At 41.2% G+C, this 16,080-nt stretch overlaps 1 protein-coding gene across 3 annotated transcripts in view; it reads right to left on the minus strand.

Annotated features, from left to right (window-relative positions):
- Nucleotides 1–1,614: 1,614 nt before the first annotated feature.
- The window catches only part of ELAVL1 (ELAV like RNA binding protein 1), a 53,558-nt gene continuing 39,092 nt past the window's right edge, over nucleotides 1,615–16,080 (minus strand). For 2 of the 3 annotated variants that reach the window (XM_075776303.1, XM_075776304.1), the window contains one exon: nucleotides 8,633–14,544. In XM_075776303.1, the coding sequence (XP_075632418.1) occupies nucleotides 14,220–14,544 (325 nt within the window). In that variant the 3' untranslated portion in view covers nucleotides 8,633–14,219. Of the gene's footprint in view, nucleotides 2,884–8,632; nucleotides 14,545–16,080 lie in introns of those variants that run through there. The other variant, XM_075776305.1, reaches the window with a different exon arrangement.

Here is a 16,080-nt window from a genome sequence, read left to right on the forward strand (position 1 = left end):
GTGTTATCGGCTTCTTGGGAGCTTCAGTCCTGCGTCACAAGATGCTGCAAAGCATTGGGACCGGTGCTGGTTAACATCTTTATTGGTGACAGGGACAGTGGCATCGAGTGCACCCTCAGCAAGTTTGCAGATGACACCAAGCTGTGTGGTGGGTCGACACGCTGGAGGGAAGGGATGCCATCCAGAGGGACCTGGACAGGCTGGAGAGGTGGGCCCATGCAAACCCCATGAAGTTCAACAAGGCCAAGTGCAAGGTCCTGCACATGGGTGGGGGCAATCCCAAGCACAACTCCAGGCTGGGCAGAGAGCAGCCCTGAGGAGAAGGACTTGGGAGTGTTGAGGAACAAGAAGTTCAACACGAGCCAGAAATATGTGCTTCCAGCCCAGAAAGCCAACCGTGTCCTGGGCTGCATCCCCAGCAGCGTGACCAGCAGGTCGAGGGAGGGGATTCTGCCCCTCTGCTCCGCTCTGCTGAGACCCCCCTGCAGTGCTGCGTCCAGCTCGGGGGTCCCCAGGACAAGGAGGATATGGACCTACAAGAAAGCTGGAGAGGGACTGTTTACATGGGCATGTAGTGATAGGACAAGGGGGAACGGCCTTAAGCTGAAGGAGGGAGGATTTAGATTAGATATAAGAATCACGGAATCCCAGACTGGTTTGGTTGGAAGGGACCTCACAGCCCACCCAGTCCCACCCCTGCCATGGGCAGGGACACCCTCCACTAGCCCAGGTTGCCCAAAGCCCCATCCAACCTGGCCTTGACCACTGCCAGGGAGCCAGGGGCAGCCACAGCTTCTCTGGGCACCCTGTGCCAGGGCCTCAGCACCCTCATAGACATCTATGAGGTTGCCCAGAGAAGCTGAAATGAAATTAAGTCTCTCTCTATCCCACCTCAGAGCATCCGAGGAAAAACTCCTTCACTTCCTGATTTCTTACACGTGTCTTTCCTTGCTAACCAGCCCTCCCCCACCCTCATTTACTCTTTTTTTTCCTTTAATATTTTGCATTGGATTTTTTCCCATGCGTTTTGTTTTGGGGTTTGTGGTTTGTTTTTTTTTTTTTGCCAGGAACGTGGACTGATGATCATAGCAGCAATTTTGACTAAGAAGCAACTCCAACTGTCCTTCGCATCCGGGTAGTCCACCTTCTAGTGCAGCTGGTTTCCCTGAAGAGCTCCTCCAGTTTCCACAAGCCACCCAGCTGAGGCCACGCACTCAAAGCACGTTCCAGTGCATCTTCTGATGGCAGTGCCACCTGAAGCAGCCCAAGCTCACCTGCTTGATCCCACCCTTCAGCAGTGCTGGTATGTATATCCCCATGGGACTACATGGAAAACTGATCCAAAAACTGAGCCAGGTTTAAAGTAACCACTGGTGAGGCTTAATTTTTGTTTAACTCCTACCAACAGTTTTATCAGCACAAACAAGATGATGGTGGAGGGTTGGTATAAGATGCTGGAGATTAGAGCGTTTATAACGACACCATCACTTAAAATCATATCCAGAACTCACCTTTGGAGTCTCATTTATGTCTACAATGACATTCAGTTATTACTTTTTGGGGACCTGAATACATAAAATCCTCTCATAATACAAAAACATTTTTGAAGCCATATCACATCATGTCATTTTAATAACCTATTAAGCTTTGACACAAATATAGCACAAACAGCGAGAAAGTGCAGCCGTTGTAAAGATTTTCTCATTCAGGTAGCTCCAACAAGGAGCAGGAGATGGACAGCCGTCGGCTGACAGCACCGCTCCAGCAGCAGCAGCACTGTCCTGCAGGCGAGACAATCCGCTCTAGCACATATACTACAAAAGACTAAAACATTTCTTGAGCAAAACCATTTCATCCCTGTTCATGTTAGGGCGTCACACCTCTTTTCCTCCTTCGGTTTGTAGAGCAAAATGTTTGTTACGGATTAGATGACGCTCACCTTCCTCACCGAGCAAAGGGGTGAACTGGCTGTGCTCTCCCTGCCCCACACCGAGCACTGCCGCTACTGCCCCACAGAGAGATCTTTTCGCTGCGCTTAACGCCCAGCAGAGACGGTCACCGACTTACTCTTTGCAGAAGGAGTGTTTCACAAATTATGCCAGGCTGCCTTAATGCCACCAATTCAGCAAGAAGTCTGTCCTTTTCCCTTTTTATTCTTTCTCGGATATGACCAGCTTGCACGATTCCCTCACCCAAACCCAGAACGTATACCGACAAAGGAACTGGGAAATCAGACTCCAGGCAGCGGATACCAGAGCTGTTCTTCCATAAGGTCAGCATTTGTGACAGGAACGTGGAGAGGCCAAATTCAGGGCAAACATTCCTTCATCAAGGCCACCAGCCATCCAACAGCACGCAAGGCTCAGACCTGCCCAGCCGTACGCCGAGACCGGGAGGAAAGCACAAAGCTTCAAAACACGATTCCATCTTGTGCTGCATCTCTTGCGCCGCCTTTGAGAATTACTGTGTTTAAGTAACACAGGATGCAAATCAGGACAGCCAGAACGCTCCCTAGGAACTATCACAGCGCTGGAGACACCGCTGCCTAGGAATCAACCAACTCGTGCAAGTCCTTAAATACCAGCTGAGCAACTGAGCAAGGCAAAGACATCGAGGTAGGTTCTACCTCGGATCTTAACTTTGCCTTGTTCATAAAAGAAGCGCTTAAGACCCCAGGGGCCAGGCTTCGGTATGTTTTATCTAAGCTAGCACCAGCAGCGGGGGTGTCTATCCTGGAATCCAGGGACAGGGTGGGGGGAGCAGGGCCCGGCGGCGCACCCCAGGCAATGGCGCTGCGTGCCACGGCACGTGCGGTCAGCCACTGCCGCTTCGCTAGAATCACAGTCCTTCTTGAAGCTGAACTGGCTCTTCCTTCCTCCGTTCCTGCAGTAAGAAAGGATTAAAACATTAAGGCCCATAAAACAGGGTAAAAACAGAAGGGGGGGGGGAGAATGACAACCATGTAGTAAAGGTGGCTTAAAACGAAATGAAAATAATTTCAAAAGTCACTGACTCCCAAAGAAATCTCAGGAGAAGTGAATGGGAGGTGCTCCCTGAAAAGCAGTGATATTGTGCATTACAGGACCACTGTCGAGAAATGTTAAGATCAGTATACAGATGTGGCCATTTTTTATAGAGTTATTTCAAAAGAAACTTTAGAAAAAATTTGGATGTTAAATTTTTACCCAGCTTAAACTTCCATAGCTTGCTCATCACATTACTGTACTATTGTTAACAATACCTTCTAACTATAAAGTTTTATATGAACTTGAATTTTTAAGGATATATATCTTTGCACAAATTACTTTACACTGTGTAGACATGTGGAATAGCATATATGTGCATATACAGCAGATACACAATGCTAATACGTACAATTAACAGATACATATATATTCTAAAACCATCTATACAGTCTACATGCATTTTAATACACACACAGGTAATTACATGTGTGTACACATATAAACATATATGTATACTGTGTCTCTCTGCTCCTTCTGCTTTGCATCTTTCATCTGGGACAGAAAGGTGAAGCAGGATATATGGTCACAAAAATGTTTCATCCCAAATTTTGCAAGTCTGCTGTGACTGAGACCAAAACCATTTGTGCCACGACTCTAGAGAAGCACACGAGCTTACTTACCACGGCCGTTCCTAGGCTGCAATACAGCCTTGAAATCCTGAAAGTGCGAGTGCACGCTCCTTCCGTGATACCTGAGCTGGAGCCTACTGAAGTCTATGAGGAGGCGGCAGCTCAGCACTGTTTATACCGACCCAACACTGCTCCTAAGCCAAACAATTTCTGCTCTGCTCTCCTTTCTTTGTAGCATGCACGGGCTGGACTTGGGGGCAGAATCTGTTCCAACATATTCAAACAGAATTTCAGTTAAAGTAAGTTTAAGAGGTCCACTGATACCTACTCAAAGAATACAGGAAGCCCCAAACTCATTTTTATTAAACTCGGTGAAGTTCCTTGTACGTTCTAGTTTAAGTTGAGAACATGCTCTTTAATAACCATTCCAGCTACAGCTCTGCAGAAAAAGTCAATCCATTTTGAAAAGTTCAACATTTAAAGCATTCTATGCTACGCTTATAACTGAAACAAATAAAATCTGTATTTTAACTGTGACAAATTTTCTTTAAATTAATTTTGTTGCAAAAAACCCCAAAACCTGCCAATGAGATGTTAGTAGAAGTTATGTTCTGACAAACTAGATTCAGATTCCCAATTTGCTAAATTCACTGTTTTTGTACATACATACTTTTTAAAAAAAAATTTTAAAAAAAGCACGTCACAGTGCAAAGAGTGAAGCATCACTATTTATTCACCTTCATTCAACTGCACGGGTCACACACACACACATAAAAATTACCCCAAACGTTCCACTTTTCCTTCCAGTCTCCCGCTGTCAGCAAGCGATGAAAGCAGAAGGCAGTTTAAGAAAAGAAAGGTTGCTTCAAAAATCAAGCAGCAAAAGGAGAGGAGCTACCGCGGGAAGAGGCAGGGCCCCCCCGACACGCAATTTCTGGGTGTGCTGGGGAAGCACGAGGGGAACGGAGACAGGGCGGTGGGATGGTGCCGGGCTTAATGTGCTTTCCTGAAATAGCTGCTTACTGCCAGCACTGCAGACAGAATCCTGACCTAAACACACCAGTAACATGACCCAGGAGGACCTTACTTAATATTAATATTTTTCCAGGTTTCTTTTTTTTTTTTAAAGATAGGAGATACAGAGAAAAATATGAAGACAGGATGAAGTTTTTTCTACTTTGTTTCCTGACATACCAGCAAGATGGAAATCTGTACAGTTTAACACTTTTTTTTTTTAATTCCTTCTTTCCCCCCTCCCTAATATGCTGGAAATAAAGGGGTTAAATTTACCAGTAGGACACCCCAACAGCCCACAGAGCAGAGCAAGTAGGAGAAGAGTCTAAAGCCAGGGAGTCTATCAGGAATTTTACAAAACCAGAATCTCCACCTGTGGGTTAATGGGTCTACACTAACAGCTTTGGTTTGGTTTTGAAAAAAACCAGCCACTTCAGAGGGCCCCAGATTTCACGTGGCCATATTTTGTTATTAAGCTTTCTGGTGGTTAATACACATTTTCCCTCATGATTTTTCATAGAAGAAAAACCTGGAAACTACAACAGTGGTCAGAACGAACCTGTGCGAAGTGAATCACACGGGACTAACATCTGGTGGGAGTAAGAATGGAGAAGTTGCGCCAGCTCTATCCAAAGGAAAACCCAGGAAAGGTCTAAAATTCTGCACTGGTGATTAAGCATTCTGGATTACAACAGATGCTGCACATTCAATGATCCTTTGTTATACTGTAGTAACAGAAAATGCTTGTTTCTGCTCTTTATCAGTTTAGCACAAAGAATAATTCCAACCTGGTGAACAGTGCTGGACTGAGCAATTCCCAGAGCAAGAAAAAATAACAGGAAATCTAGTTTTCCACTGCATCGAGATGCCTGAGCTGACGCAGCATTGCCATCCATTCCATGTTAGCATAAATGCGACGCTATTTTTTTTTTTCTTATTTTACATCCCTTTTCACAGGTAAGTCATTAAGAGAGAAATCAGAGCCAATGCCTCAAAAGTGTGATAATTAGCCCAACTCTGAAAGAGACGGATAATTTCCATGACTAAAGAATGCAGCAAGGCACCTGCTCAAACTCAGGAGCCGACTTAAATTCATCGAAACTTTAAAAATTTGTGTGGGTGAAAAAGGGAGTAAACACTTGAATGCAGTCTGTTGCGAGCCAGCAGCATACAGGTTCCTTCCGACTGAAAGGACGTGGTTTCACGAGCGTTTCTTCAAAAGGTGACAGGCACGGCCTCCCCCACAGCCGTTAACACCAGGGCGCCCGTCCTGCCCCAGAGCGGGACAAGGGGACCCAGAGCACCCTGCCTGACCTGAAGGCTGACCGACCGCTTGTTCTCCAGAGCTCTCTGCAAAAGTTTCATACGCATTTCTGAGTAACAGCGTAGCTGGGCTTTGGTTTTAATCAGGATGGACACCATAAGATGGAGGGAACAACTTTTTTTTCCTGAAAAATAAAAAGGAAATCATGCGCCGCCTTTTAATTCCATCTTTCTAATAAGGCTACAAGTAACAAAATCTTTAGTGGAGTAAGCTTGATTAGCCTATTCATGAACACAGCTCAGATTCTTCTGAAAAAATGTCAAATTCCAAATTGCACAATAATAATCCAATTCCTGCAGGAAAAAAAAGACAAAATATGAACAATTAAGTAAAAGCCTAATTCTATTTTGAAGTACATCACCTTTCATCATGGATCATTTAAAAACATCATGACTATGTTCCAAACAAGCACTCAACAAAAACAGTAATGAACATGTGGCAAAAGTACAAAACTCCTTTGCACTATTGACAGAGAATTTCATTTAAGTATTAACACTAGCGTAAAGTATCTAGGTGTGGTTTCATTTAATTTTGAAAATACCATATAGAAAACAATGCTCATAATTCCATCCACAGGATTCTACAAAGCTGCTGCTTCATTCAACAAATCTTTGAACTGTTTCAATATGAAAATTCCAATTTTTCAAATTGCTCAAAAATCATTGCAGAAAATTTCCAAGCACTTGAATTGAAGCACAACCAAAGTATGAACTTGGTACATTTTTGCAGTTATTTCTAAAGTTAATTTACATAAGTAGTCTCAAAATAACACAATGGGATTCAACTTCATTTTAGACATTTGGAAAGCAGTGTCATACTTTATTTAAAATAAACCCATGTAAAAACAAAGTTTAAATGAAAATGGTACCTGAAAAATAAATTATTTGATATAAAACAAATCAATAACTTAAAAACACACTAAATATACAAAATGTTTAACCATATACTGTACAGTATGGAAAACAATTGATAAAACCTTCTGTCCCACAAACAGATTAATTTATAAACAAAAGATTACATAAGTTAAGGGAAATTAAATCAATAAAAAGACTAGAAGTACAGTATTATTCAAAATTACTGGTCAAATAAAGGTTTATCCCAACTTATGTTTCAAATGTCTCAAGTCATTTTCTTCTCAATGACCAAGTGAAAAAGTTCAGCTGTACCACTGAAAAGTTGCTCAAAAAAATGTTTAAAAATAAGGAACAACAGTATGAGAATAAAGATTCTAAACCATGAACACAGTAGCAATTTTTCAAGGTTTCAGGTGGCAGTTCTATTATTACTGATTTTCCATCATTATCAACAAAAAGAATTGAAGTGCTGAAAATTCCACTCAACAGAAAAATATTTCTAGTTCAACCTTTGTGTTTTACCAAGTGTGATATATAACAAATAACCGCAGCAAGACTGAAGAAAACAACAACAGGATTTAAAGTCAAATCCACTCACTGGGTGTTGTGTTTTGCTTTAAAGACCATAATGGCTTCAACTGGTTTTTAAATCATGCAGAAGGAGAAAGCAACACTTAAAAGTTTTGTTCAGTTTTACTACATAAGACTACTACTACAAAAAAAAAAGCAATCACAAAAATGATGCTGTAGTACCTGATTAATCTAAGAGTAGAAGCTTTTAGAAATTAATTGCGATATTCAATTCTGCCGGCTGCGTCAGGGGAGAAGTCGCACAATACACAGGTACCACCTCTTACAAGAGGGAGGTAATTGCGACCCTTTTTGTGAACTCCGCATTTTTAAATTAATAAGTAGAAAACCAATAAGGTATAATAAACATAGAAAATAAACGCTAGCCTTTTGATCTTCGTATTTATCAGTCCTATTGTGCTGAGTACCCAACGCTGACAAGTGCAGAGCCGCGTTAGAGGAACTTGCCTACGGCAGAGAAAGACTCTTCTGCTTCCAAACGTAGAGGTTAAAGTACCTCGGCTGACAAATTCAGGTCTGGGAAAACCAACAAGTGCGGCTCCACTAAGGGAGCTGTGTTTTCTTACGCTAAATGTGAATTTGGTCCCTTTGCTCTAAAGCTATTCTTAGGAGCCTAAAAGTAGAAACGTTACAATAAGGTGCTTCACTGACAGTGTTTCAAAGGACAAGTTTCCTCATTAGGGAAGTCAAAAATACGGTAACCTTACGACAGAGGTAGCGTTAGGACAAATTGCTCTGCATTTGACTTCTGCGCTTCAATCGTGAGATCACCGTCAGTAGTTCACAAAAAGCTGTATGTTAAAAAAACCTCCCAAATACCCTAACATTTTGCAGGTAGATGTATCAGAGGACCTACTTTCAATAAACAGTTTATTATAAGACCTGTTTATTTTGTTAAAAATGTAAACGTGGGGACATTCTCCAAGTTTTTTTTAAAAGCACATATGTAACTATAAACTATCAGAAAATGTAATTTTAGTTACTACAGTTTAGAATACATTGAAAAAAAAATCTCCTGAAATATTTGAAGAATCTCTACTTTATTGACCTTACCCAGAACATTAAAGCAATGTAAAATTGTAATAAACCTTAGGGACTTAAATACCTTAGGGACACAAAATTATAATAAACCTTAGGACCTTAGGGACCATTCATTTCCAAAACGTAACATTCAAAATAACGGATCACCTTTACAGTTATTTCATCATTTTGGTTGAATGCTGAACATTCTTTCTATAAATGCAGCTATGCCAATTTTTTTTTTTTTTAAGACTTTTAATTGCTTTGTATAAACAACATTACTACAATTTTTAATGCCTCTACAAAACTAGGTGTCCTCTCCATAGTGACACCTTTGGTCATCTGGACAAACGTAAGTGACCGTAAACTGACCAACTAGGACTCACTGCAGTGAGAAATTTATCCTACCGTGTATCTCTGAATTTTCAGTGGTTTTCATGCTACCATGATAGAGATGTACTGAAAAAAAACCCCAGAACCAACCAAGGGGAAGGAAAAAGGTGTGTGGACACACACCACTGCGGGGATGCGGCTCTGGGCAGTGACGTTTCCTGACTTCTCCTTCCACCCTCAAAGATGGATTCTCCCATGCTGCTCAGTCCCACATCTAGAGCAGAAGCGAAGGGATTGGCAAAGCTGGGCACAGGAGGCGACAGTAACTGCATCGGCTCGGCTCCCCTCCCTCTACGCAGAGAAGCGGAGCACAGCATCTCCAGTAAACCAAACTTTAGGATGACATAGCTTGAAGAACAAAATAAATTCAACACTTAGAGTACACAGACATCATCTGGAATGGAATGACGAGAGAACTAAACATGCTAAGCTGCTTTGATTCTGCTCATGTTTATAGCTTTCCTGATGTTGCCTTCTCCTCATCTGAAGGAACTGTACTTGCCTCTGCCAGCTTATACAAAGTGCACAGACAGGAGCGTTTCCTTTTCTGTATTTACTGTGATATTCCCCTATTTGCAAATGGATAACAGAAGGTTTAAAATGTGATTAGGCTTGTGGCTAGCTTTCTGCACAAGGGCGAGTTCCATTCAAAGTAGAAATCTAGGAAGCAAATATAAGTTACTGAGCAGGAATAAAAACTTATTAATAATCAACAGACTGGAAAAGACCAAGTCTGAATAGAGCCTTTGAGGAATTTTAATTTTCACAAAACTCAGATTTTTTTTTTGATTTTTTTTTACATACTAAGAAAACCTGATTCTTTTTTATTGTGGTTTTTGGGGGTTTGTTTTTTTGTTTTTTATTCTAAAGCCCAGAACACCTTCAGAGAAGTTTGGAAAAGGTCTTCAACCACAATCAGGACAGTTTTGTTCTTAACTAGGCATTGTCTCATTTTAGAGTGAAACTCCACAGTCTTGCAAAGAATGAAGACTCACATGCAGTTTTGGAAGCAGCCCCTTAAGAAGCATGTTTAGCAGTCATGCCTTGGCCTGGCAAGAGCCTTCTTGGAGAGTCAGATACAAGTATTTAAAAAAAGTGGAGAAAAGGATACGTACCAAGCAAGGGCAGCTGAGCTTCCCTTTCGAAAGAAATACCAAGATAAACCAAAGTGATTCTAAAGCTGAAAGTGACAAAGCAATAATTAAAATATGACCAGACATTCAACAGCTGGTAAAGTTTCCTGAAAAAGATAATTGGTTTAACAGTCAAAGTCCTGAAGGCTGACCAAGCCCCAGGGTATGATCCTGCCCTCGCACAGTAAGCTTTTTATTGCCCCAAAGCCAAGGCTCAAAGGTGACTGATTTGCAGACTGCCTTCCAAAGGAGATGGCTCAGGCCAGGCAAGTGAAACCCCAGGGTGACTCAGCTACGGAAGCAAAGGCCAGTTTCTGCTGAAGCGCTAAGGATTCACATGCAAACAAGTTCTGCCTTTGGGAAAGCGAGTGAGTTTTGGACACAAAGCAAACAGGTCCATTTGAAAATAGAGCCCAGCTGAAGCCCGAGAACAGTATCGCTGCTCCTCCCCTTTGCATTCCCAACTGCCGATCTTCAGCTCTGAGGCTAGCTGCCCTGACCGTAAGAGGATGGATGAAGAAGCCTTCTCTCCTCTTTTCTTTTTAAACACAGGCAGCTAAACTTGTCACTGTGTTTGTCTGTCTGATCAAATAAGCGTAAAAAGGAAATAGTGTTGCCCAAACTGCAAGTTCACGAAAGCCAGATTGATCCCTTCAGAAATACTGGTACAGAACCCCACGCCCAGTCCCGAGACATCGTAATGCCCTTTGCCATCTACTCACAAAACCCTGCAGTAGCAGCATGGCCTTAACTACGTGCTTTCATCAGGAATTACACGTGATCTGTCAGAAGCAGATACCTGGGGGCATCCTGCGAGGCTTCTAACCTAAAAGGACCCCAAAACAGTCCCATCGTATCTCCAGTGTGGACCATCAAATCCAAGTTTTTTAAAATCTAATCATCACATCCCAATCCAGCAGCCAAGACTTTCTAGTATTCTCTACCTTCTTGAGCCTACTGCATCTCATGAGAAATGAAGAGACCCCTCTGGTTTGAGATAGACCTTTGGTTTTACAAAGATCTTGTAAGCACTGACTGAGAAGCATCACTCAAAAGCAATGACTATTTCATCAAATTAAAGGATGAAAAAGCAGAACGTATCTGCAGTTTTTCTAAACTCCCTGAGGATTAAGAGGCCAAAACCTCTCTTGAAACAGGCATGTTCAAGGGAGAGCTTCAAAGGCGGGTGTGCTGGATGATGTGATAAGGAAACTAGTTGCTCATACCTTTTGGGTAGAACAACTGCTGGTGGATTACTTCTTGTTAGAATTTAGTTTCCACTTCCACAAGTTTCCTTTTGCTCTTTACTAGTAGCAGAAAGGACCAAAAGTATCAAGAATACATACACAATTTTGTCTTGACTTCAGCTATTTATGCCGAGTATTTATCGACAGTTAGAATGGTGCAGACAGTATGCTTCCAGTATCAGCTCTTGATATCGGAGCAGGAGGTTTTTTTCTTCCTCTTTTCTGACTCAAGCAGCAATGCTTTGCTCACGTAAATTGCCTGGTAACTATTTTCAGAGCAACTATCAAAGGAAGCTGGGATCAGATGCTTAACTAAAAGATGTTTTCATACCACTACTGAAACAATACCCTGCATTTCCTTCTTATTTAGCAAAGAAGGAGAGATGGAAAGAGAGGGAAGCAGTCCAGATGACAGTAATGCCAAAAAGGCTCCATGAAGTTTTTTTAAAAAAGTGAACACGTGGTAAGCTCACAGCAGCATGCTGCTGATACGGCTGCAATGGCCAGCGCACTTGTAACGCTTACTGATGCAAAGTCACATTTAGGGTGTCATTCATTGGAAGTCTGAAGCCCAATCTAAATGCTGCGACAAAATAGCAACTCCCATTTTGTTTGAAAATTAATCTTACATGAAATAAGGCAAGAGAGAATGACAGGAAATTGGAAATGCCTGCAGACCCACTCCTGTGGAACAGGACAGTGTGAGCTTAAGAGGTGATGTGATGCGGTAAGAGGACTTCTCTATACTACACAGTTTTAACTTGGGAAAAATCCCCTGAACGCTTCTGAATCTCTCCTTGTACACAAAAAAAAGAAGTATTAGAAAAAGAAGTGATAAATGAGTGATGATAAATTGGTGGAAACATCTGCAGCAGACATTGGAATAGACAGGCGGAATGCACACTTTAGATGGTGGGAGTTGGGTGGTTCTTTGTCACAGCCACTGTTTTACAGACCATCGTGCTTCTCACAAGATGGTAGAGTGAACAGGACCGGCAGGAAAGGCAAGGCTGAATGTATTAATAGCAAAAATCCCACTTACATTCACTGGACACAAGCTCAAAACCAGTGGGAGGCTGCTCACAGTGCCAAGGCCTATCTGTACGGCTTTAAGTATGCCATAGGCAGCTCTAGAAATATCAGCAACAGCATTTCCTAGACAGCGCTGAAGGTAATTAATGGAGATGGGCAGCCAGTTCAGCCGCAGCGTGCAGAGCAGCTGATGCAGATGACTTCGGGCTGTGCAAGACTGGAGATCCTATCGTGGGAAGAGGAGAAACGATTGAGATCACAAGGCAAGGTCAGCTGGATGGAGTGATACAAGCAGGCAGCACAGAATGGCCTCTGGAATTTGAAAATAAACTTTGGGACTGGTAGAGGTTCACACAAAAAAGGAGACACTGCAATAAAACTGCCACTCTCCCCATTTTCGCGTTTCCTTGACCTTCTGGCAACTCAACATAAATGCTAGACCTGAAAGTTGCCCAGGCCAAGTGTCCGGTTGTGCACAGTATCTCCACACAGCCTTTACCCAACAGAGTAATCCTTTTCGGGTTTCCTACCAAAGAACACCTGCAGGGTTACATCAGCCTGTGGCACATAGTTTCTATGCAACAGATTTATTGTAGTGCTCTTGTTTCGCAACCCTTTTTCTTCTACTCATCTGTCAAAGGAGTAACTTAAAACTCTTAAAGAGGAACTACGGTTCTTTAAAACAACACTCTTTGAAAGCTGGACACTTTGTGCAATACTTAGCAAAAAAATAACAGAAAATAAAAAACAAAACAAAATTTGAGCAAAACAAAATCAAATTTAATGTTCTTAAATGCAAAAGTAAAAACAAACAAAAAACACAAAAAAGCAAAAGAAAATTAACAGAAACAGAACAACTCAAAGTTTCAAGGCAGTCTGCAGAAAACTTGGGGGATTAATCTTTAAATCTACAAATCAAAGGGTTTTTTTGTTAATATCTAACTTGCAAGTAGTAAGTACTTTTCTGCTGAGTGTTCAATAAGTAAAGCTAGTTGTCAAAACAAAATCCTATTAAAATAGAAAAATCTAGCACTCATTAGAAGGGATGCGAGAAATACAATGCTCAAATGTTTATAACTGTTTTTTCTTTACAAAATAGAACTACCAAAGGAATTCAAACTATAATGATCTTTGAAAATGAGTAAGTATCTTGCTGCATTATAATGTACCAGTAAGTAGTGCACCATGCATTAAATATTTGGACAGAAGAGATTCAGTTTGATAAAGTAGCAACATATATTCATTCACACTTTCTTTTTGGAGTTTCATTTTGACTCTGAAATCTTCCCGGAGTTTCTTTGAAACTCTTTGGTCCATTCCTATTAGAACGTGGGCTTTAAAAGTAATGTTTCTAAAAACTTTGAATTTGACAGCTTGGCCACTGCTCAGTGTGCAACTTACCTCATCAATGGTGTTAAAAGTTATGCTGGCATGCTACTACTTACAAGACCTTGACTTTAAAAAGCCTAATCCTCAACTCTATACGTAGTAACGACTATTAATTGATCAAACAATTTACTGTCAACTGAAACATTAGTATTTCTCAACTTTTCTTCCATACTACCGAGTCTGGGGTAGAAAAGGTCAGGGGAATAGGTAGGAAAAACAACAACAGAAAAAACAAGAAAATTAATGAATTCAGCCTGATATTTTTCAGAAAATTCCAGTTTTTGCAGACAACATTCAATGGAACAAATGTTAGTCTCATAAGTGAAAGCATGCTTCAATTTTACCACCATCCAGAGGGTCTAGTTAATGTAATCTACTTAAGATTTCAGGGGATTTTTAACATGTTTTAAATGAAATAACTTAAAGGAACTTAAAATTGGTCTAACATTGTGGGATTTCAAACATTTGAACATGTCAGTTGCATCCCAGAATATAAAACTTTTTCCACTTCTCATTTAGACTAAGACAAACACTTGTGAAAATTGGCGCAAAATGAGTTTTACACTAACAAAAATGTTTCAACTTCTGTCACTCAATTATCTATTCCATACAAAAAGCACGAGCAAGTTATTTGTGGGACTTGTTGGTTTTGAAGGAAACCTGTAAGATTTTGTCCCCCAGGCGGTAGCCATTAAGACTTGCTATGGCCATTGCAGCTTCTTCATAGTTTGTCATGGTCACAAAACCAAAACCTTTGCACTTGTTGGTGTTGAAATCTCGAATAACTTTCACATTGGTAACCGCACCAAAGGGGCCAAACATCTGCCAGAGGATTCCCTCATCAGCATCTTGACCAAGGTTGTAGATGAAGATACACCAGCCAGAAGATGCGTTTCCTGGAACATTTACACCAGAAAGCCCACTCATGTGATCTACACCCATAGGAGAGAACCTAGCAAATAAAAAGCACAATATTTCATGTAAAAGTTCAATTCAATTAAGCAAATTAACTTGAATGGGAAGCAACTGAGAATGAATATTTTCTACATGGACATCAAAACCGCCAGAAAGAAATATTTCCCCATTCAAATTGACAATCAAATTGACAGCTGCCAGGAAAAAAAGTTAAGTACTTCAACTACTTTATCAATAGGGAACTATCCTTAGAAAGAGGTAGGCAATAGAACAGTTGCAAGGCAAAATTACGTGATCACCTTCACAAGGGACCTGCATCGATCTTTGGAACTCAGGTGGGCTGTTAAGAGCGCTCTGTGGCATCAGTGCAGAACTGCTCGAGCGCACATAAGAGGCAACACCTCCCCAGAGGCCCCAGCTTGCTCCAAGCCACCTTCAGGCATCTCCCACTTACTTCGTTCAAGGAGTTTGCATCCCATATCCTCCTTTTCTTGCCTTTAAAAAATAGTACATTGGGAATTCTTAAGGGTTTCTTTGGGTTTTGCTGGGGCAGGGGAGGGGGGTGTCTGCTTTTAGGAGTAGAGATTGTGTTAATTTAAATTTCTTTTTCGTGGAACAGAATGAAACCTACTCCCTTTTCCACCATAAGGCAGCAGGTGCAGGCAAACAGTCCCAATACCAGCAGGCTACTAAATAAGCCAGAGTCATGCATACTCACAGCTATTAGGCAGCTAAGGAAATATTAGCACTTCCTCAGTCAATTCTCAGTAGCTGGGATGTCCCACATTTCAGCTACAGAATTTAAATCTCAGGTTTGTATTCCTTAATAACAGTTATGCAGATATTCTAACTGCAGGAGCTTTCAAACACCAAAATAGCAAACCACATTTAAGTACACAGTTTTACTATTTCTGTATGCACGTATAGTTTTATTAAATTGTTTTTTAATTTTACACCAACTTCATACTAGCAAAACTGACCTGACTGAAATGGATTTTTTAAATCACCTACCCACTCTTCCTAAATCCTACCTCCTGCGTAGTAACCCAGCAGTATTTATGCATACCAAAAAAGCAAAAAACCTCTTATTTTTAGGTCTTGCTTTGTATCATTTTCTTTTCTCCTATAACCCACATCTCTAATTCCCCTTTATTCTATTTCTGGTCTCCATCCTAGAAATTCAAAGCTTCAGAATATTTTAATGCAGTATCACAGTTGCACAGCTATGCACTCAAAGGTCAGGAAATGTGAAAGTTAAGGTAAACACCTCGATTTGATCCCTTGTGCTTATGTATTATTTAAAAATGTGAGGTCACGTGATTGTAGAAATATAATTATACTATACCAGGGGTTCCCAAACTGTGGTGTACCACTGGTGATATGCAAACCACTTAAAAGCGGTACACGTGCTGCTCTCTGCCAAGAACATGGCGGTGGCAGTTCCTGATTCTCTGCTGACCTGGAGAAAACAGGGAACGGATGTCTGGGCAGTGAATGCTGCATTAAGTGCCAAACACTTCCCCACTCACTTTTTCTTGCCCTGCATAAAGAGAGGAGCTGCTGCTGTCTTTAT

Source organism: Balearica regulorum, chromosome 26, assembly GCF_011004875.1.
Source record: "Balearica regulorum gibbericeps isolate bBalReg1 chromosome 26, bBalReg1.pri, whole genome shotgun sequence".
Classification (NCBI taxonomy): domain Eukaryota; kingdom Metazoa; phylum Chordata; class Aves; order Gruiformes; family Gruidae; genus Balearica; species Balearica regulorum.